General features: G+C 38.5%; 1 protein-coding gene across 1 annotated transcript; it reads right to left on the bottom strand.

The window, feature by feature from the left end:
• Positions 1-18,397: 18,397 nt before the first annotated feature.
• Positions 18,398-23,806, bottom strand: FSHB (follicle stimulating hormone subunit beta). The gene is made up of 3 exons (XM_036762226.1): positions 23,754-23,806; positions 23,339-23,501; positions 18,398-18,650 (listed from the first exon to the last, which is right to left on the bottom strand). Exons 2-3 carry the CDS (start codon positions 23,495-23,497, stop codon positions 18,420-18,422), a joined length of 390 nt encoding a protein of 129 aa, XP_036618121.1. The 5' UTR covers positions 23,498-23,501; positions 23,754-23,806; the 3' UTR covers positions 18,398-18,419.
• Positions 23,807-26,984: the final 3,178 nt, after the last annotated feature.

Here is a 26,984-nt window from a genome sequence, read left to right as displayed (position 1 = left end):
TCGACCATAACAGACAAGCCTCTTCTCAAATTACTACTACTTCTGCTATGACTATTATTATTACTACTAGTAACCATGGACAAATTACTTACCCTCTCTGTTCTCCCAGGCAATGCTCCAAGATTGTAAATTACATATGAGTTGCGGATCTTCCTCAGTGAAGGGATTTTCAACACCAGGAAGCTCCCTACAACAGTGAAATAAGAGGTCTGGACAAAAGAACAACAAATCCCACAGCCATACTTTAATTACTAATTTTCTAACATCAAAACAGAATCAGAGACACATAATGCTAAAACTTTATTTTGATGATTCAGAAGGAACTGTAGGACATTGGAGTGAATTAAAATCACAATTCTGAAAATCGGTCATGAGATTTAGAATTCAAAAGAACACTGGAGGTACATAATTTCCTTCATATTATAGATGAAGAAATCAGCCCAGCAAAGTAACACCACTTTCTCAAGGTTTCATAGGTGATAAAAAGTAGACCTGAAATTCAAACTGAGGACTTTGATAACTTTAGGACTGCAAAAGACATAATGATTTTTGTTATCTGATCATCCAGCTTCTGGGCCAATGGGAATTTACCTACTAACATAGTTTATATCTTTTACTTTCTCCATCATAAAATGACTTCAGGGCACAAGTAACTAAAATACTTCAAACAACAGAGCATCTTTATTTCTAAATGAATGAACATCAGTAGGGCAATGAGACATATAAAGATGCCTCAATCACTGGATATCTAGATTAGTATCCAATTAGTATCCAAGTGCCCCTAAGTCTAGGGGTCCAGGCTTTCAGCCATGTGGGCAATGGGCCCATTGGTCCCATTCATGATGATCATCTTAAGATTGTATGTTTCCCAAAACATCATTAGATTCAGAGGGCATCTAGTGCAGCCCTTTCATTTTACAGATAAGGAAACTGAGCTCCAGAGGGGGTGAATCATTTGGTCAATCATATGGTAGAGCTAGGAGTTAAACCATGTCTATATTAGGGCATTTCCAGAAAGAAATTATGTTGCTGCTTTTAATGGTTAGTTCACACATACATAACATTTTATGGATGCCCATTTCTTCAAATAAGGCAACTGAAACTTAGAGAGGCAAACTTATCTTGGCCATGATCCTAAAGCTATTTAGTTTCATAGCCAGGATTTAGGCCCTTGGTCCAGTGGTCTTTCCCCTATACCCCACTGATAGTTTAATGTTTGCCAAAGTGATATGAACTTCTTAAGGAGGTTAGTCTGGGTCCTTAAATAATTAAACAATCCTAGGAGTGAGGATAAGATCCCTGCGACCCCTCAAAGTTTGCATGAAACCATTTGGTAAATGAAACAAGTGAAAAATGATTGCTTGTCAATGATAAGCTCATCTTAAGAATACAGGTCAAATGGCATTTATACTAAGCTGGTACATGTTACCCGTGGTAGTGTGGATGTTTAATGTTCATGCATGACAAAACAAAGGTGTGAGCATTCCTGAAATGTTTTCAAAAGAACAGCAAACAGGAAGTGTTCATAGCTTCCATTTCGAGGGGGTGATTGCTGTGTTTTTGTGTGTCAAGTATGCTAGGTACACCCTTTTTAATTTCTTTCCTTTTGTTTTCAATGAATAAGCAGTTATTTTCTTTCCCTTCTCTAGAGCATTTGAAAAGAAAGACAAAATTCTAATAGCAAATATGTACAGTCAGGTAAAAAAAATTCCCAAGTTGTCCATGTCTAGAAATATATACCTCATTCTGCATCTTGAATCTCTTACCTCTGTCCAGAGGTGAGTAGCTGAGTTCACCAGAAGGAATCCTCTAGCATCGGGTTGGCCATTGCATTTATCTGAGACCTTAAGTCTTTCAAGTACTTTTTTTGGGGGTATTTATTTAGTACTTAATTTTTCGTCAGTTACATGTAAATAACAATTTTTAACATTTGTTTTTAAAACTTTGAGCTCTCTCCCTTCCTCCTTACCACGCCCCTCATTGAGAAGGCAAGCAGTTCCATATAGATTATATATGTGTAGTCATCCAAAACACATCCGTAATGGTCATGTTGTGAAAGAAAACATAGATTTAAAAAGTCAAGAAAAATAAAGAAAGTGGAAAAAAGCCAAAAGCTGCTTCAATCTATATTCAGACACCATCAGTTGTTTCTCTTGGCATGGCTAGCATTTTCCATTCTAAGTCCTTCAGAGTTGTCTTGGATCATTGTATTGCTGAAAATAGCTAAGTCATTCACAGCTGATCATCTTACAGTGTTGCTAATACTTTGTACCCATCACATTTCACTTTGCATCTGCTCATGTAAGTCTAGGTTTTTCTGAGAACCTCCTGCTCATCATTTCTTTTTGCACAATAGTATTCCATTACAACTATATACCACAACTTATTCAGCCATTCCTCCATTGATGTGCATCCCCTCAGTTTCCAATTCTTTACCCCCAGAAAAGAGCTACTACAAATATTTTTTATATATATAAGTCCTTTTTCTTTTTGTTTTTTATCTCTTTCGGAATACAGACCTAGTAGTAGTATAGCTGTGTCAAAGGGTATGCATGGTTTGCTAGCCCTTTAAGCATAGTTCCAAATTGCTCTATAGAGTGGTTTAATCAGTTTACAACTTTGCCAGCAGTACATTAATGTCTCATTTTTCCCACATCCCCTCCAACATTTGTCATTTACCTTTTCTGTCCTATTATTTAGTCTATTAAGTATGAGGTAGTACCTCAGAATTGTTTTAACTTGCATTTCTCCAGTCAATGGTGAATTAGAATATTTTTATATGGCTATAGATAGTTTTCATCTGAAAACTGATCATATCTTTTGATCATTTATTAAATAGGGAATGGCTTTTATTTTTATAAATTTGACACAGTTTTCTATACGTTGGAGAAATGAGGTCTTTATCACTGAAAGTTGCTTCAAAAATTTTTTTTTTCACAGCTGCCACTGCCACCTCTGCCGATTCAGTCGCTCCCCAGGCCTGCTTCTGGTTTGCTGGGGCTGGGGCTGTCTTGGGGCTGGGGCTGGACAGTGCTCCTCTCTCATCCAGATCCAACAGCCCTTCCCTACTGAACTTCTAAGTTGTCTTTGCCATTTGTGGGTTGAGAAGTCTGGAAACCACTACAGTTGCTCTCCCTTGAGACCTACTCTGGGTTTGCTGGGGCCTGGTCTGTGCTGGCACGGCCTGGGCTGGACTAGGCCCCTTTCTCAGACTGGTGCAACAAGCCTTTCCTGTGGACCTTCCAGGGTGTCTTTGGCTAGAGATTTGTTTCATTCTGTCATTTTGTGGGTTCTGCTGCTCTAGAATTTGTTTAGAGTCATTTTTTACAGGTATTCGGAGGGGTTTGGGGGAGAACTCAAGGAAGTCCTTGCTTTCACTCTGCCATCTTGGTTTCACCTTAAGTACTTTTTAAGAAGTCTGAGGGGATAAGATGAAATGATCTTTCAGGTACTTTCTTTTTGAAGTTTCAGGTTCTAATGGGACAGCCTCCTGCTTGATCTTCTTGCCCTCAGTCTACTCTTGTTTCAGGACATCTTCCAAATGGCTGCCTCAGTAATCTGTAGAGCAATAAAACACCAATCTGTTTGTGGCATATCCATGCTCCAGAATCTTTATTGACTCCCTATTGCCTTCTAGGTGGGATGGTACTGGATCTGTGATTTCATTGGTATAGGAAATTCTTGATGAGGAAGCTTCCTCTGTCGAGGAATGTTGGTATATTCTCTGCATTTTGTACTAAGTGAAGTGACTTGACTAAGGTCAAACAGCTCGTACATGTCAGATGTACAACTTCAACTCAGCTCTTCCTGACTCTGAGGTGTACTCTATTGATTGCCTCAGTCTGCTTGCTGAATAAAGTATACATTTCTGATCCTGCCATTCAAGACCCTCTATAATGTGGTTTCCATCTACCTCTCAAATCCAGGGAGCTGGTGGCACAGTGAGTCTGGAAGTCAGGAAAACTTGAGTTGAAATTCTGCCTCGGACACCAGCTATGTGACTCTGGACAAGTCACTTAGCTTCAGTTTGCCTTAGTTTCCTTAAATGTAAAATGGAGATGATAACAGAACCTACCTCCCAGGGCTGTTGTGAGGGTCAGATGAGCTAATATTTTAAAACAAACTCTTAGCACACTGCCTGACACAAAGTAGACACTACATAAATATTTATTCCCTTCCCTTCCCTTTATCTCATCCTAGTCAACCTTATGTATTTTGTATTCTGGTCAGATTGGACTTCTCTTTGTTCCTTATTCTATTTTGGTCTTGGCCTGTCTCTGAGCTTTAGGTCACACTGTTCCCCAGGCCTGCAATGGGTTCTTTCTTTCTCTCGTCCCATCCTCTTTGGCAGTAATCCCTCCCATCCTTGAAGGCCCACCTCCTCTATGAAACCTTCTAAAGCAGAGCCAAATGTGATTATTTTCTTCTCACATTTCTCATAGGATGCTGTCTGGATCTCTACATCATTCTCATCTCATTCTCCCATGTATGACAAGTTGTGCCCTTGCTTTTTCTAGTAGATTACGAGGTCTTTAAGAGCAGTGCCTCGGTTAGATCTATTTTTGACTCCCTATCACTATACATTAAATATAATAGGTGTTTCCTAACCATTAATTGAAAGGCTGAATGAATAAGTCCATCCAAAATTCATATCAAATCCACAACAAATACTTTTTGGCTTCACTTATCTGGCAGGAATATATGTTATCTCATTTGAACCTAACAATGGCCCTGTGACATAGGTGCTTATTATCCTCATCTTACATCTGAGGAAACTGAGGCTTACCAAAGTCATTCGTCCAGGACTATGGATTAGAGGATCATAAATTTGGAACTGGAAAGGACCATAGAAGTCATCAAGTCCAACCTCCTAATTTTACAGATGGGGAGACTGAGGCCAAGGGATATTATGTAACTTGTCTGCTGATGAGCAGATAACATTGGGCGTATGTCGCCATATTAAATTACATAACTGGTGAGTTTTCTAAGGTAAAATTCAAACTCAGGCTTTCCCAGTCTAAGGCCTATGCTTTATTTACTATATCATACTGTTTAAGGATTGGCTCAATAGGACCTTGGGTGCAGGCAGAAATCTCTTTTACCATTCCAAAAGCCTCCCAAGCTATTTGAAGAAAGAAATGGCACTAGGCTTATGGTCTTTGGTCTGCCATTTTAATCCCCCCCCACTTCATTTAATTTGTCTAATGAGCACATAAAACTTGACATGTGTGCTATTACCATGTATGCTTGATTCTACCTATTGCTCATCCACAAACTCCGTATAAATATGACAGCATTTTAAAATGCACTGAAGATAATGAAATGTAAGGGATGTTGCTGTTAATGATAATAGCAATAGCAAGGATACAGATTTGTATGAGGAGGAGAAGGAGAAGGATGTACAAAAAGAGACTTAGTAACCATAGTGGAATGGATAGTATGCATGAATTTGAGTCAAGAACCTCTGACACTTATCTAGAGAGCCATTAGCAGAGGTTATCTGATCCTTAACTCCTTCATCGACTGAATGGGGGCAATAATCCTCATGTTACCTACCTCCTGTACTGGTTTTTAGGTGCATAGAAAAGAATACATGTGCATTGCTCTGCAAACTGTTAAATGTTACATAAACATCAATATTATGACAAATTGATATGTCCCAGTAAGCAGAGAATCACCAATAATGTGATGCTAATGGGAACTGGGAAAGCAGAGGCAGACATCCAATGGGGGCTTTCTTTGTGCAAGAAGGTTAGGATGAAAGAATCAAGCTAATTAAGAAGGTTATGACTGGCCTCTGAACACTGGCTGTTTACAGCCTTCTGTCTATAGTATCTGGCAAAGAGATATCCATAAGATCAAGGCCAGACAGCTGGAAGAATAAACAGAGACACAACACTCATTTCACCCACATATGTACTGTCAGACTTTAGGCTTGGCTAATCCCTGCGTGGTTTATTTACATGTCTGGGGGATTAGAGCTGTCAGAGGAGTAAAGACACAAATGAGGCCATTTCCCAGCTGGCAATATTCCCCAGAGGTTAGATGTGGTTTTGTGTGTGTGTGTGTGTGTGTGTGTGTGTGTGTGTGTGTACATAGCTTATTCCACACCAAGATTTTTATTGGGTTGGAAATTTTGAAAGGGTAGAAGAGGAAGAAGTTAATGGAGGTTCCAGTGGACACTTCCTAAGTGAGAGGAAGAGAATAAGGCCCTCTTTGTTGCCCCACTAAGGATTCTGGTTAGACAAAAAATTGAATGATATAATGGAAGGGGTACTACTGTTAGTGTCCTTAGACCTAAGATCCAATTATAGCTCTGCATATTCCTTCCTGTGAAATACACAGACACACACAGACACACAAACAAAGACGCAAACACACACTACCAGAACGAAACATAAGTTTATTTCAGATGTAAGAGTAATGTCATGTTAAAAATCAACACTTCCTTTGAAATATTAGGGGAAAAACAGTTTTTTTCCTGGGCCTCAGTTTATCTGTAAAATGAGAGAGTTAAGGTTGGATTATGGTTTCTTAGTTGTGTGTGTGTGTGTGTGTGTGTGTGTTAGTTATGGTTCCTTTTAACAGTTTGTTGAATCCTATGGACCCCCTTTCAGAAAATTTTTAAATGCATGAAATTTCAAAGGAAGCCAATTTTATTGAAATAAAGCCTTTTTTCTCATCCCAGTCCATGGAGCTTAAGAACTCCTGAATTACATGATGTCTAAGATCCATTACATATTTGTATCCTGTAATCTCCTGAGAGTCTCAAGAGCAGCAAATCCTAATGCTCCAGTCTAGAACTTCTGAAATTGGAGCAAGAGAGTCCACTGTCTGGGGAAAGCACTCCTGTTCTGTCCTCAACTAAAAAGAAGTGACCATAGTAAATGGGCGGAGAACTGGGAGGGAAGGGCTCCAAGCAGAAGACTCCATCACCCAGGAATCAAGACAGATTGGTCAGAAAAAGGAGCTGCCAACAAGGTCATCAGACAAGATAGACCTGGACTAGAATACTTTCAGCACCAGGGAGAATTCCCATTTAACCATTGACTCTCTCAAGAGGTTCTAGGCAACTACTGATCTTACCATAGCTCAAATTTTCTTCTCTTTAAACCTGTCGCCTAAAAGGGCTAATACCCTGACAGAAGCCCTTTATTTCTTGGGGAGAAGGCAGGTTTTTACTCTACCTTAGAAGCCCTTGTTACCTGTGTCTGACAACAGAGCCTAAAATTTCAGCTAAAATCCCACCTGTATGAAGCCTTTCCTGACACTCTCCTGCCCCTTATGCTAGTGCCTTTTCCATGAGATCATCTCCAATTTATTCTGTATAGATATATTTTTGTCATAGTTTGCATGCTGTTTCCATCATTAGATTATGAGCTCTGTGAGGGCAGCAGCTGTTTTTTGCCATTCTTTGTATCCTCAGCACTTGGCAGAGTAACTGGCATTTAACAAATGTTTATTAACTTGAATTTAATAGGGTCACATCTTTCAGAACAGTTTGGGGCTTTATGGGGAGGATTAAGGTTTCCTCTGTGTTCTGTGAGACCTGGTCCCTTGGGGGAAGCCTCTAGCCCCTCATCCTCAGTGACTTCTGTCACAAAAACCCCCCTTTTCTGGAGCAGATACAGTGTCCATTACCTACAGGGAAGTTCAGACCTAACCTCCCAAGTCATTGTCTAGACAGACTCAGTTTTCTATCACAGTAGCCTTGGTCCTGGACCAATATTTGCAATTATCTCACCTGTTATACAATAGCTAAACTCAGAAACCAAGGAAATTTAACTACACAGATCTATGATGAATCATTTTTCCCAAATATTAGCAAGTTTATTTCCACAGAGGAAAATATATTTGTAATGTAATAAGCCAATTATTTACTGCTTAAGACATCATTAAAATGTTTTTTAGCATGAACCTCTTGGACTATTGTCATGAAGCCCTAAGAGATTCTTTTTTTAAATAACCAAATTCTTTAAATTTATTTTTAGTTTTCAACATTCATCAACTTTTCTCCTCATCTCTGCCCTCCCCCCCACCCCAAGGTGGCATGTATTCTGATTACCCCTTTCCCCAGTCTTTTTTTCTCTTCTATCACCCCCATCCCCTTTCCTCTTACTTTCTTGTAGGGTAAGATAGATTTCTATACCCATTGCCTGTATATCTTATTTCCCAGTTACATGTAAAAACAATTTTTAACATTTGTTTTTAGAACTTTGAGTTCCAAATTCTCTCCCTTCTTGCCTTCCCACCCACTCACCTTGAGAAGGCAAGCAATTCAATATAGGTCATACATGTATCATTATGTAAAAACTTCCATAATAATCTATGATGAACGATTTTAAGGTGCATTGGCAACAGGATACCAAACAAAGACACTTTAACCAGTTGGACAACAGTTTTGGATATTAGAAGTTCAATGGGCCCCTTTAACAACCCACGAAGTCGTTCGTGATTCCAGCCTAAGGATTTTCCTCATTTTGTAGTCTGCTAACTTCTGCAGAGGTTACTGCTAGTGTTTCTCACTTCCATGTTGTCTGGTCTGCTCAGTAACGTTAGTTTTCCAGAATTCTTCAATTGTCAAATACTCAAAAATTATCAGGCTCCATTACCTAGTCTGTTGGATAAGACATTTATTTGTTGTTGATAGGGACATATGTCTTTTGGACTCTATTGACTTGTCCATATCTTATAAATAGGCTACAATGTCTGCCTCCAAATTCTCTGGACATAACTGGAAGGGGAAGTTCTCTGTATGGTTTAGCCAATGTAAGGTCAGTCTGGAAAAACAGACTGAACTGGATTATTAAAGTCTTCTACTGCCAAACAGAGGCATTTCTGTTTTATGTTAGAAGCAGTAGAATGTCATGAAACTCCTTGAGCAGGGGAGTGGCATAGTTAAACCTGTGTTTTAGAAATATTGGGGAGGCTATTTCAATAGTACAGGCTAGAAGTGATGAGTGTCTGAACTTGAGTGGTTATGATGTAAGTAGAGACAAGACAAATGTGAGAGATTTTGTGGAAGTAAAGTTGACAGGTTGGCTATGGGTGATGAAGGAGAATTAATATGGATACCATAGGGAATGCCTTGTAATGTTCATGCGTTTGATGCAATTAGGCTGATGTCCTCTGTGTATAGGAACATTTGATGAGCCTTGCCCTGGGTAAGAAATCCTTCTATTTGGACTCATCACAGGACATCCTTCATGCCACTGAAGTGCACCTTGGATGAGCATATATTTTCCTGTTTTGTGCCTTACTTAATTTGATTCTCAGCAAAGCATTAAGGAAAGTCATTTCTATGGTCACATCTGTCCTAGCATCTTGTACCATTTTAATGCCTTGTTGGAAGAGAGCTTTGAAAGCTTCAGAATATCTGAAGTTCAAGAAATGAACACTGTACATCTCTTTTGAGATTGTCACCATGTTAGATAGTGTCAGGCATATAAATACAGGCCTTTTAACACACATGGAAAGTTAAGTAGGTTTCACATGGCCATGTTTCAATGGCAAGAATCTTGGATTTGGAATTGGAGAACCTGAGTTCAAATCTTGACCTAACTGTGGACAAGTTACTTGGCCTTTCTAGGCTTCAGTTCCTGTAGCTCTGAAATAAATGGAGGGAGGGCAGCTGACCTTAGAAGTCACTTCCAGTACCAAATCTATGATATCCTGAAGTCCAAGGGGAATTTAAAGGAGAAGTTAATCACTGTGGGCTGGAGGGATAAGGGAAGAGATGGCTCCTGATCTAGCTTTGAAAGAGGTGGGAAGAGCAGTATCATACAGTGGGGAAAGTACTGGTTCTGAATTCTGAGAACCCAGGTTAAAATCCTGTCTTTGATGCTCCCCACTTATGTGACCTTGATCAGTCACTTAGCCTTTAGTTACCTCACCTGCAAAATAATGGAATTGGACTACATGACCTCTCAGACACTTCTGACTCTATATGAGCCTCTGACCCACATTTTAGAGAGGGATATGGTCCAAACATATAGGCAGATGTGGGAGAAAGTTGCCAATTGAAGCCCTAAAATGGTCTGTATAGAGTAGATGTTTTGTGTCAGGGAATAATGAGAGAAAAAGTTTGAAAAATGTGGTCTAGGGGATGATTATGCAGATCCCTAAATATCAGTCTAAGAAAAAGTTCTTAACCTTTTCTGTCACGGGACAGTTGAGGGAAGCTTATGGATCCCTTCTCAGAATAAATATTTTAAATGCATAAAATAAAAACATACACTACAGATTGCAAAGGAAAACAATTATATTAAAATAGAATCATCAAAATATTTTTAAAAAGCAAGTTCATGGGCTTCAGGTTAAGAATTCCTTGTGTTGAAGAACCACTTGTGTTTCTTCCTCTCTGTCCCTGGACAATAAAGGTTACTAACACCACTTGAGCTTGCTTTAGGTTCCTCTTTCCTTTGGGTTCAGTGGCTGGTCAGACTCAGAGCTTTCTTAAAAAATACTTCTGAGGTATTATTCCAATTCAGCCAAGATCAATCCAATCCAATGAGAATTTATGAAACATGTTACAAGCTAGACACTTTGTTAGGTACTGGGCTTGCAAAGACAAAAACTAGATAGCTCCTGTTCTCAAAGAGCTTACATTTTACCTGGGATTACAACATGTTGTTGATGGTCCTTCAGTTTTGGTCAAAGGAACTTGGAGAAGAAACGACTTGGTTGGGGGATATGACAACTTTTCAAGTGTTCAGAAAGATGTCATATGGAGAAGGTATCCACATTATTCTCTTTGGCTTCAGAAGGCAGAACTAGGAGTGATGATATAGTGAGAATGACTTTACTGTTTAGGTTGAACCAGATAACAGCTAAGTTACTTTCCTATTCTCAAATTCCGCCATTCTCTGTAATATTATCAATGGGGAAATAATAATTCTCTAGGGCCTTTTACCCAAAGAGCAAAACAACTCACTAAGCCAGTGGTGCAGCTAAACAACATTTTAGCAAGCTCACTGGGTCATTTAAAAAATGGGTTTTATAACACTTTGACCTTGAAACTGCCTCAGAAGTGAGACTTCAATTTACTCTTTAAAAGAAAACTTGAGCTTGCTTTAGCAATGAGTGACATGAACTGCCCCCAAAAGGTCTTTCTGAGATGAAATACATTGTGTTAGCATCTTCATAAACTTGTCTCTCCAAGAGAACTGAAGAATGTCAAATAGGTCTGCAACTTGCAACATGTTGTCAGGCTTGGATGGATCTGCAAGAGATGGTCATATCTCCAGGCGGTCATGATTCATATTCAACAGGACTCAATTTGAAAATAAAAAAAAGAACAACTCATCTCATGCAGTAAATGGACAGGCTGAACTGATTTCACATATTCTCAATTCCACCATAAATAATATTTATGTGGGGAGAATGATCTGGCAGGGTGCCCTCCTATCCCTAGGATGTATACAAAACAGACCTGAGAATCCTGATTGTTGTATAGAGTAGGCTTTATAAGGGAAATGAATTTTTAAGGTAACATGATTAATTGCACCAAAAGCTGCTTTGAGAAGGATGTTGTTTTTCCTCTCCACTTTAAATCATTGTTGTGTGCCAACTGTGAACTCATCTTTATTGGACATTCCTAATAATATGAAGTCTTTTGCACTGATCAAAGTGGGAAAAATAACCTAAATGCATGAAACAACAGAGGTATAGGAAGTATGCATACTCCTGAATGTAGCAAGGCATGGTTTGGAACTGGACTTTGTCCTGAAAGTATGTGTTCAGTCTTGAGATTGAATTGATTTTATGAAAATATAAGGAAGAAGAGATTTCTTCAAATTGGTCATCAGAGAAAAGCTTACAGAAGAGTTAGTAATTGAACTGGAAAGTGAATGAAGAGGCATTTCACTGGCAGAAGTGCCAGGTGCCAGTCCCTGAACTTTATGCAAATAGGAACAGAAAGGAAACTTGGCTTTATCCATAATTCAGTTTCGCTCTACTAGACAGAATATGATCTTACCAGGCCTCAGCCTTGCTTGCTATGTACTTACACATAGGGCCATGGAGGTATTAGTCACATTTACATATTTCCAGACTGAGAAAAATGTCCATATGCACCAGAATGTTAATAGGAGGAAAGTAGATTAAGGGCAGAGCTATGGATTTGCAGGCTTCTCCTATCAGAGGTGGGGAACCTGTGGCCTCAAGGCCACATGTGGCCCTCTAGGTCCTCAAGTGTGGCCCTTTGACTGGATCCAAACTTTACAGAACAAATCCCCTTAATAAAAGGATTTGTCTATAAAACTTGGTCTTAGTAAAAAAAGCTGCACCAAAGGACCTAGAAGGCAACATGTGGCCTTGAGGCCACAGGCTCCCCATTCCTGGTAGCCTTTCTACACACACTCTCTCTTCATGCACAATACAATCCAACAAGCATGCCCACTATATACCTACTATACATGAGGCAGAATGGCGTAGTGAATAGAGATCTGGTCTCAAAACCAGGAAAACCTGGGTTCAAGTCCCACCTCTGAGGCATACTGGCTGTGTGACTATGAGCAAGTCACTTAGTAGCTAATGTAGTAGGCAACTCCATACGACAATAGTTTTCAGAGAGGGCATGCTCAACTGCATTGGTAGAGAAAGTTCCTTAATGGTAAATAATCAGCACTGACTAAGCACATATCTTGTGTCTGGCACTGCACTGTACTAAGATTGGTGATACAAAGAAAGGCAAAAACAGTCCCTGGCCTCAAGAAGCTTATATTCTAAGGAGGGAAAAACATTTAAATATTAAATAATTCAAGTTACATACAGAGAACATGGAAGGTAATCTCAGAGTACAAGGCACTAGCAGCATGGGAGAACAGAAAAACCCTCCTATAGAAGGTGGGATTCAAACTGAAGGTGGGATTTAAGTTTAGTCTTGAAGGAATCCAGAGAAACTAAGAGGTAGAGATGAGGATGGAGAGCATTCCAGGCATGAGGACAGCCAGTGAAAAAGCTTGCAGAAAGGCAATGGTGTGTCATGAGGTACAGACAGCAATTAGGTCATTGTGACTGAACTGAAGAGCTTGTGGTGGGAAGTAATGCGTAAGAAGATTGCAAAGGTAGGAAAGGGTTAGATTACGAAGAGACTTAAATACCAGACAGAGAACTTTATTTTTTATCCTGGAGGTAATAAGGAGCTACTAGAGTTAATTGAGTAAGTGGCTGGGGGGCCAGATCTGAGCTTTAGGAAAATAGTTTTGGCAGCTGAATGGAGGATGATAGATTGGACTCAGGAAGGACTGGAGGCAGGGAAACCAATTAGAAGGCTTTTGAGGGGCACTGAAAACTTGACAACTAAATAAAGAATGAGGAAAGGCTTTATGTAGATCATGGCACCTGAATGTTTCAGACATCTCTAATTAAAAGCCACTGAAGTTTAGGTACAAAATACCAGAGCATTTTAAGTGACTAGAATTTTTTTTGTGAGCCAGCTGCTATTATATTTCCTAAGAGTATATGTCCTTTTTCTGGGAATTAAATGTTTCATTAGATTCTATACTGGTAAAGCCACTTGTGGGACATACAATTCACATTTGGGTATTAAATTTTAAGGGGTGGGGAAGACACTGATAAACTAGATCATATCCAGAAGAAAGACCTTATGATGGTGAGAGATCTGAAATCCATGTTATATGAGGAAGGGATGAAAAGACTGGGGATATTTAACCTGACAGAGAGAAGATTAAGGGCAGAGGAGGAGGGATATGATAGCTGTTTTCTGATATTTGAAAAACTATTATGTGGGGGCAAGACTAGACTGAGTCCCATTACTTGCTTAAGGGAACTTCCATGAGTGGAAGCCAGGTTTATATCCACATAAGGTAGGACTTCCTAGCAATTGGAACTGTCCAACACTTGAAGACTGTCTCACAAGGTAATGATTTCCTTATCACGAGTTGTGTTCAGAGACTATCTTTAAGGGATAGTTGACTCTAGATGGTATTCCTGTATTGAGTGAGACTTCTGTCTTCTTTCTTAAGATTTCTATAACTTTAATTTGTGGAGGGGTCAGTATGATTTAATGAGAAGTCCCAGTGATAGAATTAAAAGTAAACCAATCTTCTTGAGTACTAACAAGGTTTTTTTTTTTTTGTAGTAGAAGTGGCTTATGGGTGGTTTTAATGAACAAATAAGTATGGTTTGTAATTAACACATCAATGTATAGGCAAATGGGAACTTTAAAAAATTTTAAAGTATGTTTCGTTAAGTAATGTAAATATTCACCCTTACATTTTATTTTTATTTTTCCTGAGTAAACCTTCACCTCTTCACTGATCTCCCATAGATTGTACAGAGGCAAACTTTAGCCTGGCTCCTATCTGTATTATGATAAATTCTGACTTAACACGTTTGCAATTAGTAAGATCTTGAATACATCTTTTCACACTTCATATATATTGGCTTAAGAATGCAGATTGTTTTCATTTTTGATCAATAAATTCAAAGTGTGAAAGATGGAAGATGCCATTCTAATGTAGCTTTCTCTTTCCAGATTTTTTATTTTTGACATACCTGACTGAAATGTTCTTGAAAATGTCTGAGTTTTGACACTTCATAAAGATGCTACAGAATACAAGTGTATTCTACACATCATTAAGCCTTACTAAAAATAAGTTGAAGCAGTCATATCTGATCGATTCAGTCTCACAGTATTTTTGTGTCAGCTTTTTATTTGCAGAAATGAAGATCTGAAGGAGTAACAGGTGGTAGGGCAGGAAGGTGCAGTGGAAAGTGTCAGAAGATGTTAGCTCTGGTCCCACCTGTACCATTAAGTTTGGTTTGGATCTCAGAATGAGTCACTTTATCTCTTTAGGCCCCAATTCTCTGATTTGTGCAATAAGAACATTGGACAGGAGGATCTCCAAGGCTCATTTTAACTCAGATAGTTATCTTCATAATATGAGGAAGCAGTTCAGTGACTAAAGTGTCTTCATCCTGATGTGGCATAGTGAGACCAGCACTGAGCTAGGAAGCTATTTGGGTTCTAATCCTACTTCTACTAGTAAATAAAGAACTTGTGGCCTTGGATAAGTCATTTTACCTCTGTGTTTCAGATTCCTCATCTGTAAAATGAAGGCTGGACTAAGTGATGTGTAAAAGCTCTTATGATTTTGTGAATCTATTCTATGCTACTTTGAACAGCACTTCTTTGGAGGTTTGGATAATTTTTGTTCTTGAGGGAAATGGAAAACAGTTATTCTGAGAGGTCATGAAATAAAATGTAATTGATTTAATATCTACTCAATTTGTGGGTCTCAGGCTACCTACAATTTGAAACTCTTCTCAAATGTTAAGATCAAAGGTCATTCAGTCATGGAATATAGACCTGCTTTCATCTGATTAGTCCAGAGAAACAGATGGTCTCTTGAAAACAACTTGCACGAATAGTGGAATGAACACTCACTGGGTTTGGAGACAGAGAACCTGGATATGAATACTAGCCCTTCCAATTCCTAGCTGTAGGATTTTAGACAATCACTTCATGCTGTGGACCTCAGTTTTCTCATCTGCAAAATGGGAATAACAGTTGCATAACCCACCTCACAGGATTGGTGTAAAAATCAAATGATATTGCACATTATATGCATATATACATATATGTAATATATTTACATGTAGATGCACATGACCATTATTTTTATACATTTATATTCTATTCACATAATATGTAAATAGTATTTAAATACTATTTATAGTTTAAATATTCAGTAAATAGTATGTAAATGTATGTAGGTGATAGAATGCTTTCTAAACCTTAAAGTACCATATAAATGTCAATTATTATTATTAATAATAATTTTCAATTTTATTAACATAATTAACATCATGCCTGGAGAGTGAAAGAAGATACTCTAGTCACTCTATTCTACTTCTCTTTTCAGGAAATTTCAAGGACAGCTGGTTTTTAGTCCTTAGCTGTAAGAATAGTTGACATTTTTACAGTATTTTAGGGTTTATAAAACCCCAACATTGTCTCACTTGAGTCTCATGACAACCCTAGGCATGGTTATCATACCCATTTTACAGGAAACAAAGACTCTGCTAGTAAGCGTCAGAGGCAAGATTCACACTCAGGGTTTCTAGGTTTCAAATGCAGCATTGTATCCACCAGGATGCATCTTATATAAGTAAACAAGTAATAGTGAATGCAATACAGTAGAATTTGAACATTTTGAGGTCAGGGGCTATATAATTATTAACTTTTTTTTGGCCTTTGTACTTCCATCTAGCGCAAAGTCTTAGTGCTTATTGTATGAACAATTGAAAGACCACTCACGCACATGTTCTGCGTCAATCAATGGATTATAAGCCATGAGAGATAGAAACAACTTCGAGAGTAATTGAATGGGAGGAACACAGCTGAACAGAGGGCAGTAATGAGCAAGGATGGATCCTTGGTAGTGTTGTTTTTCAAGGCAAAGCTCATGAGAGAAGATTGAAACCACACAAATGTTGCAGAATCCTTTTTTAATATTTCCTCAGGGCTTGGTAAGCACAGGCAATATTTACGGAAGCATTTGGCATGACGTTGGTAGCTATGCTCCTACTCGCAGCAGGAAATGATTCTTTGGAATGTATCATCTGGAAGGAGCTCCAGTGAATGGAAAAATCCAAAGAAGCACATCAGATAGACAATAACCATTTCAGTTTAAAATAAAGAAGTCAAGTTAACATAAATGTCCCAGTGAACCAACTTACGTTGAATGGTAAAAGATGAAGAAGTCATTGTACCATGAAATAGTTGTATGTGAATGTTTTTTCAGAGTTGCAGATTGGGGAACACTTACATAAGTGAGGAGGAATTCTAGTAGAAAGCCCAGAGAACCAGAAGTAATTCTCTTCATTGTCCCTTCTTTCTAAAAGACTCCCTTTCCTGAAGAGATTAATTTAAATTAACCTGGCAAGTTAGTGGAAGCTGCCTTCAAAAGCTTCCTACCAAATGACATTCTCCCCAACAAAAAGAGTTAGATAGCTGTTGAGAAGTCTTACAGGAAAAGAGGGAAATCTATAGGTACATGACAGCTCTTGTTCTAGTTGATTAAAATGGATATTTCCCAAAGGAATTCAACTATGAAACTTTTAGGTAGAAATGTATTGATGGGACCCCCAGATGTTCATCCACTGTAATTTGGAGAAAGTGACATCCAAGTTGACACATTTAAATATCAGAGAGCATGTATACATCTGAGTGGATGCAGTATAGTTCTTTGAACAGAAATTTGGCTTTGGAGTCAGAAGATCTGGATTCAATTTCTGGCTTTGTTTCTTAATGCCTGTGTGACCTTGGGTGGGTTACATTAACTTCTCTGCACCTTAGTTTCCCCATCTGTAGAATGGTGAGATCCCAAATCTCACTTCTTTCAGTTTTAATCTGTGACTTTATGGGTCTGCAATATAGGAATAACAGTAGATATCTGGGCAATTTTGAAGGAAGGCTATTAAGACTATTTTCATATTAAAAATAGCACATAATAAGAATTTTGGACCTATATATAACTTTGTGTTTTATGCTTTAGAAGGAAGAATATCACAGGATCATTGAGCTAGGGTTGGAAGGGATCATAGAGCACATTTAGGTCAGCCTCCTCATTTTATAGATAAGGCCCAGGTAGGTTTAGTGACTTGACCACCAAGTGCAGTCCATATCCTGTGACTCCAAATATAGTGCTCATTCTATACAGCCTCCTCATACTATTCACAATCTTCCACTCAAATCATATGACTTGCAAGGGATGGTTCCTCAGAACACTGAGACCCAATGAACAAAATATTGAGTAGGGAAAAGAGAACTGAAATGAGAATAGGTATTTTTGTCTTTATTTCCACGGACTCAAATTTCCATGTTCTTTCCTGTGTCACTAATTCAGGCTACCAAGGCCGCATAGACAAGCTGACAATTTTGGCCTCTGTCATTCCTTTCATTAAGTTGGGAAAGGGAATTTTTTGGCTATTCTTGTCCTTTGTACCAGAGATCCCATAGAATAGGGAAAGGTGTAGACTCAGGCAACCTGCAAGGATGCTCAGCTTGACTGGAAGCTCTGTTCCCTAATTTCCTGTTCCAGCAGCTTTGGAATTTGCCCTGAAATGAGATTATATTTAACAACGGTCTGCAGGAATGGGGATTACATGAGAATTACATGATGTTTTCAAGATGCCACTGGACCCAAAGCTTTCTATACCTGAAGCTCCCATTGATGTCACTAGAGTGGATATCAATGGGAGACCAATAGCAGGGAGCATTTGAGAACTCCCCACAGCATAGTGCTTAGAAGCTGGAAATGTTGTGGGTTCAGAGCTTCACATGTGTTAAAAATCCCTCACCTTCTTACTTTACAATTACGTGTACACTGTATTTCAAATAAAAAATATGGAACCTCGGTAAGCCTGCTATCTGGAAGTGGGATGATGCTTTATTCTTTCCTTTCATTAAAAGAGCAGTAGCTTGGTCCTAGTCCTCGGACAGTGCAGTCTGTGCTGTCAGTATCACATGACCCACAGTGACATGCAGTTGCCACAGGGTAAGAGTACAAGGAGTCAGCCTGTTTGACACAGCCTGGCAGGTTCACGGTTTCGTAGACAAACTCCTTGAAGGTACATGTTTTCTGAACGTTGGGTCTGATCGGGTCCTTATATACCAGGTCCTGGAAAACATAGGAAGGCAATAAAAGGCTTATGTGATGCTGTCTGCTCCTATTTGGATTTTGCTTTATAGCTTAGGCAAAATGAAACTAAAACTGAATATCTTGCCCTCTAACATTTACCTACTGAAAACCAGTGTGATGTGTCCTGGAGAATCTCCTGCTCCAGGGCACATTGAATAAGACTGGTTCTGAGTCACTTCTGAATGGCCAGGGAAATTTTACAGAAAATGTAAACTCATACTGGGGCCATTCCCAACTCTTGCCTGAAACTACAATCACAAGGCTCATACACTATTTAGGATATTTTTTTAGCTCTAAAGCAACTTTTCAACTTGTGAGAAGGCAACAAGGATCATCTAGGTGGAGCAGTGGATAGAGCATTGGACTTGGATACTGAGTTCAAATCCAGCCTCAGATATTTGCTAGCCGTGTGAACCTAGGCAAGTCAACCCTGTTTGCCTCAGTTCTTCATCTGTAAAATGAGCTGGAGACAGAAATGGCAAAACATCCCAGTATCTTTGCCAAGAAAAACCCAAACAGGGTCACAAAGAGTCAATTACGACTGAAACAACTGAACAACAACAACAAGAAGGATCATGGGGCAATGACTTAAGGCCATTTAGTCTGAGTTCTTAATTATACAGACGAAGGAGTTGGGGCTCAGAAAAGTTAAGTTGACTATCTCAAGGCCAATGAACATGCATCCAACATGCATATGAAGCACTCGCTATGTGTCAGGCTAATAATCAGCACAGTTGCAATTTGAAGAATCAGCTAGGTGACACACAATGGTGAACTTGGAATCAGGAAGACCTGAGTTCAAATCTAGCCGCAGGCTATTATTAGCTGGCATTTTCATTGGTTTCTCCTATCCCTAGAATGTTCTCCCTCCTCATCTCTGTCTCCTGGCTTCTTTTAAGTCCCAGCTAAAATCTCATCATCTGCAGGAAACCTTTCATGATTCGTCTTAATCCTAATGCATTCACTTTGTTAATTATTTCCAATTTACCCTGTTTGTACATAGTTGGTTCATGTTTTCTCCCCCATTAGACTGGGAGCTCCTTGAGGGCAGAGATTGCTTTCTATATTTCCTTGTATCCCTGGTGCTTAGCACAGTGCCTAGCACATACCAGATAATAGATGTTTATTGGCTAACTAACTTCAGGCAAGTCTGCCTTTGTTTTCTCATCTCTAAAAAGGAGATAAAAAATCAGAAGAGTAACATTAATAAGAGATAACAATAATATTATTATTATCACCTACATCCCAGGTTTGTTGTGAGCATGAAATTAGAAAATATATGTAAAGAACTTTGCAAATGTTAAAATGCTATCTAAATGCTAGCTATCATCATCATCATCATCATCCAGGTTTTCTTGGAATGTATGAGAGAAAGCAAATTTCTTGTAGGGTAGTAAGATTTTTTTCATATTATTAACTCAAAGGCATATTTCTGAATGGTAAAGTCATATAGTACCTAGGTTTAATTGCACATGAAAATATTTCCAAGGACAGAATTTTGTCCTACCACCATGTATTTAGAAAAAAAGTTATAATCTGAGTTATTGACTATTTGCTTATATCAAAATTCAATGTTGCATACTATACAGATTTTCTGTTTTCCAAAGGATATGAAAACATCTTAGAGTTTCTATTTATATGAATAGATTATTAAGGGATTTCAGAGATTATCTTTCCCAACTCTCCTCTTTTAATAGTTGAAGACACTGAGATTCAGAGACTTGAAGTGATGTGCCTAAGTAAGGTCACCTAGCTAGTTAATGGCAGAATTGAAACTTGAATCCAGTACCTTTGGGTCTTACTTAGTCCAAGTTCTTTCCACTATACCATACAGTTTGATGAAGACCAGAACATAGCTATGACTCTTTTACTTGGACACAGAGAGAGAACAATTGACTCCTAGTCAGTAGAAGAGACTCTGTTTTACTCATTTTTTTCCCTCTAGGTAAATACTTTGTGGATAATGGGCTGTATGAACTAAGAACTGATTGGGATTTCCTTATAAAAATACCTAAATGTGCACCTTTTCAAAATCAAGACCCTTAAAAGCTAAGAAAGTAAATGTTATTAACAAAAAAGAAATAGTCTTCAATGAACATCAATCAACAAAACACAAAAGAAACTCTTGCATGCGCAATCAGAAAAATGTGAGATCTTTAGTAGCAGAGGCTAATTGTTTTCTTTGAATGCCTTTCACATAGGTTTTACTTAGCAACTGCTTGCTAAAATGAATTAGATAGATTCTATTTTCAACCTAGAAGAGACCCCAATCCCAGAATTTCTCCCCATTCTAATGCAAGTATTTTCTCATTTGGGTGAGTGGGAAGGGAGGATGTGAGGTTCAGAATGAGGGAAGACATGATTGGCAATTGACTATAGAGTCAGTAGAATTTAAATTCCCTGAGGTCAGAGACTATGCTTCTATTTTTTTTTTGCATTCTCAGAGCCTCACACAGTGTATTGCATTCAGTAAGTAATGTTGAATTTAATTGAATTAGACCAAGCCTTCCAAACTCTAGTGAAGAAGACTGATCATATTCTCATCTGAGGACAAATTATAAGAAATTTATTAGCTTTGGTATTGGAGAACAAAAATAGAATTTTTAAAAATGATTCTGTTAACTGAGTTTTGATTTTGTCTGCATAAATGCCTTGGGCTGCTGTATTGTCAAGTATATCTTTGATGCTTACAGTTTAATTTTTACAGTGATTGACCTTCCACATCAACTTGGGGCTTCTCATTAATGTTATCCATTAACTCTTTGATCCTGGTCAAGTCATGTTCCCTCTCTGAGCCTTAGTATTCTCTTCTGTAAAATAAATAGGCTTGGGCTACATGCTCTCTAAGAGGGTGAGTGAAAAGAGTGTTGGAGTTGGACTCATCCCACTTGGGTTCAAATCCTAGCTCTTCTCCTTATTAACTAACCTTGTTTTGAATGCAATTCAACTTCTTCATGCCTCAATTGTCTCACTGCAAAATGGGTAGGTTGGACTTCTGAAGTCTTCTTCTACCATTAAATCTATAATCACTTGATTTCTTGTAGTTGATAGAGTTTCTGATTTGATTTATCTAAATAGAAGTGAGGAGGTTTATGGTACAGTGGAAAGAACACAGGATTTGAAATCAGGAAACTGGATTTGGAACCCTAGGACTATTACTTTTGACCTTAGGTAACATGCTTCCAACTTATTTGAAATGAGAGAGTTGGGATAGATTAGATGAAAGGTACCTCCCAGAACTCAATCCTGAAACCAGGACCCTACATGGTAATGACTAATGGGAGTGAATGTGGCATAGTAGATAGAGCACTAGACTTGAAGCCAGAAGGACTTCAGTTCAAATCCTGCCTCAGATACTTAACAGCTGTGCAACCTTGGGCAAGTCACCTAACTTCTCTGGAGCTGTTTTATCATCGACAATATTGGCATAATAGCTGACATTTACATAGTACTTTAGAATTTGCAAAATGATTCACATGCATGACCTTATTTTAATCAGTTAGTAAGCATTTATTAAGCACTTAATATGTGTTAGGTACTGTGCTGAATACTGGGGATACAAAGAAAGGCAAAAACATAGTCTTTGCTCTCAAGGAGATCCTAAAAAGAAACTGGAGAGACAACATGTAAATAATCAGGTACATGGAAGATATACATGTTTATGTATTTCTGAGAGGGGTAGAGAAGGGGAGGTGAGGAAAGGAGAGACGAGAGAAGGAAGAGTGGAAAGAGAAGAGAAGAGAGAGAAGAAAGAGAGAGAAGAGAGGGAAGAAAAGAGAAGAGAAGAGAAGGGAAGAGAAGAGAGAGTGAGTAAATGGGAGGTAATGTCAGAGAAGGCAATAACAGGGTGCTAGGAAAGGTCTCTTGAAGAAGATTGGATTTGGACTGAACTGGGGGAAGGGAGAACATCCAGGCATGGGAGATAGCTGGCATAAAGGCAGTTAGAAAGGAATTGAAGCATTCTGTTCACAGAAAAGCAAATAAGTCAATGTTATTGGATAATAGAATATGTGGAGAGGAAAGTAATGTGTCAGAAGGCTGAAAAGATAGGAAGGGGCCAGGATATGAAGAGCTTTAAATGCCAAGCAAAAATTATATTTAATCATGATTGTAATAGGAAACTTAGGAAGTTTTCTTGATCCTTAAAACAATCCTGGGAGTTAACTGTTGATATTATCCCCATTTTGCAGATGAAAAACTGAGTCTCGGGGAGATTAAGTGACCTACCAGGATCTCACCAATGTCTCAGGCAGGATTTGAAGCCAGCTATTCCTAACTTGCTCAAGTTCAGCAGTCCATCACACTATAAAATTACCATAAGGAGCAAATGAAACAACGTATGTAAAGTACATTTTGTATATACTTATTTCTATATGTATTATTTTCCCTGACAAAACATAAGCTCCTTGAGGGTAAGTTTTGTTTCATGTTTATCTTTGTATTTCCCAGCTCCTAGCAGTTCCTGGCACACGAACAGTGTTTAATAAATGACTGGTTCTTTGAAGCATTTTGCAAACCTTAATGTACTACATAAAAAAGCCAGCTGTTACTAATAGATATCCCATTAATAAACCGTGTTTTCTGGGAGAAAAACAATGGGATTTCAGAGTGAGAATGGTGAAAGGAGGTGTTCACTGCCTCTTTCTCAAAATAACTACAGTCCTTACCCGTGTATGGCAGTAACCAGAGCACCAAGTGGTGTTGATGCTGATGCAGAATTCACACTCTTCTCTCTCCACCGAAATGGTGATGTTGGTCAGCATGCAGCCATTGCACCAAATTGCTTTCCAACAAAAGAAGAGGATGTAAAACTGAGCTGTCTTCATCCTGCTGTGGGGAATAACCCAGAGAGATTGGACTAAATCATCTCTCAGATTCCTTCCATCTCAATCTATGGTCTGCACTCAGACTACCCAAAAGGCAAGGCTGAGCTTATTCCTGGAGAGGAGCTGAAATCCATTAATCCTTTAGAGAAATATCCCAATAAATTTAGTTAGGTTCTTAGAAGCCTGAAAATCCATGAATTTTGAAAGTAACCCTCTTTCAAAAATAGACAATAAAAATGTAGCTTTTGAGACTTACCTGTATTTCTTGGTCTGTCTGGATGATTAGGAAGAAAAAAAAAAGTTGTAGACAGAGTAAAGTCACAAGCTTACCTTTTATACAAAATCAGGCGTAACTTATACCTTGGGGATTTACAGGGTATTAATGTGACCAGCGCAGGCTCAGGGCTTGCCAAAAGAGGATAAATGTTTAGATAAACAGTGAAATCAAATTGGGTTAAGATTGTCTAAGACTAGAAATCATTATGTTACCTGAGATGTTCATTTTGCAAAACCTAGGCACCCTTCCCCAACCCTTGATTCCCAAACCCCTTTAATTTGTGAGTTTACTCATAACTGATTCATTTGCTTCAATTTCTTTAATCTGAATAATTAAAAAAAACAGCTGACATTTCTAGAACTTTAATGTTTGCAAAGCATTTGATTTTCACAACAGCTCTGTGAGGTGTGCACTGTATGTATTTTAAGCCTTTTTTATGGTTAAGGAAACTGAGACTCAGAGAGGTTGAGTAATTACTAGACAGTGGTGGGAGTGGCAGGGGGGCTAGCTAGTAACATAGGTGGTTCTTTATAGCAATCTTATAATCTAGATAGTCAAACAGATGTGTCTTCTGACTCTAAGTTCAGTGCTCTTACCATATATTACCAACACTCTTCCTTCCCTCCCCTGCTCTCGCCTTTTCTTCCTTCCTTCCTTCTTTCCTTCCTTCCTTCCTTCCACGCCTACTATTTGCCAGACACTACTAGGACCTGAGGATACAAAGACAAAAATGAATTGTGTCTGCCCTCAGAGAACTTCCAATCTACCAAGAGAAATTACACAAGTAAATCAAAAATAAATACTTTTATTTTATATTTTGTGTTATTGCTGAAAAATAAATTTCACAGGGAAAAACTAGCCAATGGGATATCAGGAAAGGGATTGTGTAAGAGGTAGCAAATGTACTGAGCTCTGAAAGAGCCAAAGAATTCTATGCAGCAGAGATGAGGAAGGACAACATTCTAGACATGGAAGATACAGATGTATGAAAAATATGGTGAAGGTAGTTTTGAGAAGACCTGGCAACTGCTTGGGTGTAGGGAGTGAGGGAGGGGGACGTTTTGATGTGCAGGTACTTGATTTATTGAAGAGGTAGGTCAGCTGTGTGTGAATAATGAGCTATCCCCTGAGCATAATGAAATGGCATCATGGCATCAAAATGACATTTTGAATGTCATCAAATTTTGGAGTTCTCAGAAATTAGCAAACCTATATGTTGGTACTTTTATTTTTAAACTAAGTGAAGATCAATGAAATAAAATTGTTTATCTATTACATGAAAACCAAACCAAGCCAGGAGTTTCTAGTTTCCATTTGCCTTGAGCTGACCCAAGAGAGAAAGCCCTATGTTCTTAATGTTTGCTTCTTTTTAAAAATAATTTTTATTTTTTGAAATTTATTTTATTTTTAATTTATGGAATAAAAAAGCATTTCCATAGCATAGTACAATAAAAAATGATTGTACATGAAACTGCAAATCTATGTATGACTTGTTATTCCTTTCAAATATTCAACAAAATTATCATGTAAATTTCTTTTTTCCCTTTTTTTGTTTCCTCCCCCCTTGACACAAATAAGTATACACACACACATATATGTATACATGTAGAATTATTCTATACGTGTTTCTATTTATCAGTTCTTTTCTCTGGGTGCAGACAGTGTCTTATTTCTTGAATGTGAATTTCAACATCAGGATAATAAGACCATAGACTGAAAGCTACAAGGAACCTTTACAGGTCATCTAGTCCAAACTACTCATCTAACAAATAAGAGAGCTAAAACCCAGAGCCATCGATGTGCTGAGATTCATAATCACTCCAAAAGACTTTGTTTGGCCTGACCATTCACACAAGGAAGAGCAAGTGGATCAAAAAAAATCTCTTGTTCAGATTATGACATTCAGTGGGATGGACATACCATAGATCTTATCTATCAGACTCTATATATTTGGGACAGATAGTACAAATGGACAATGAGTTGGACTCAGGATTACACGAAAGGAAGAAAATGGGATGGGCTGCATTAAAAAATGGCAGAGCTCCTTTAAAAACCTTAAGCTTCTCTCTGAATCAGAGGCACATCCTTTTAATGCCAATATTCTAGTGTTTGCTCTGAGTCATAGAATGAAATGTTCTCTGAAGAACTGAAAATACATAAATATAACACGGAGGGCAATGGAGAGATGCATAGTAGATAGAAGTAGGTTGCAACAGGGAGGTCCCTACACTGATCAACTCACAGGTTAGGGCCTCATTCCCTTCATACACACACACACACACACACACACACACACACACACACACACACACCCCCCATTGGATTAAAGGCTGGAACTATGATTCCTGCAATTTTATTGGTACAGGGAACTACCAAGTGATAAAATTTCCTCTGTAGGAGTAGGTCAGCACCTTCTCTGCAGTTTGTAATCTTAAAGATGCCCAGAGTACTGAGAGGTTCAGTGACTTTCTCCTCTCCTCTCCCCTCCCCTCCCCTCCCCCACCTCTTCCCTCCCCTCCCCTCCCCTCCCCTCCTCTCCTCTCCTGTCTTCTCCTCTCCTCTCCTCCCTTCTCCTGTTTTCTCCTCTCTTCACCAGGACCAGTGCTTCATCCATTACACAAAATTGCTTCTTGACTGAAGTCACTTGTAGATAGCATCTAAAAAGGAATGATAATTATAATATTCAATAATAATAATACTCTTAATGTCATCAAATGATCTTAGATATCATTCATTGCAAACCCTTCACTTTACAGGTAAAACTAAGGCCTACAGGAGCAAAAGGACTTGGATAAGCTCACACAGAAAAGGTGGGAATGGAGCTAGGACTGAAAGCCAGGTCTCCTGACTCCAAGGCTAGCACTTTTTAATTTTTCCTTTTGTATCAGACTACCTATCTTTTAAATAATATAATCCTTATTTTAATAATGATAAGGAAGTAGGGCCTATGATAGGATAATGGGAACTATATGATCTATTGGTATGAAATGCTTTTTCATCCATATGTTTGGATCTCCTGTTTTTCTTTGGTGTCCTTCAGACAAAAGTGCTGGTTTAGATGTTCTTGAAAGGGAAGGACAGAGTGGGCTTTTGCCCACGTCTTTGTGTACCTTCATAAACGAGCGAATGGCCTCCAAGAACTGCCCAATGTCAGCTCCCATTTGCCGTGTCAGTTGAGCATCTCATCCGTTTAATGCCAGAGCAAGGGCA

The sequence above is a fragment of the Trichosurus vulpecula genome, chromosome 6, assembly GCF_011100635.1.
Source record: "Trichosurus vulpecula isolate mTriVul1 chromosome 6, mTriVul1.pri, whole genome shotgun sequence".
Classification (NCBI taxonomy): domain Eukaryota; kingdom Metazoa; phylum Chordata; class Mammalia; order Diprotodontia; family Phalangeridae; genus Trichosurus; species Trichosurus vulpecula.
This window is presented reverse-complemented; position numbering and strand designations above follow the sequence as displayed.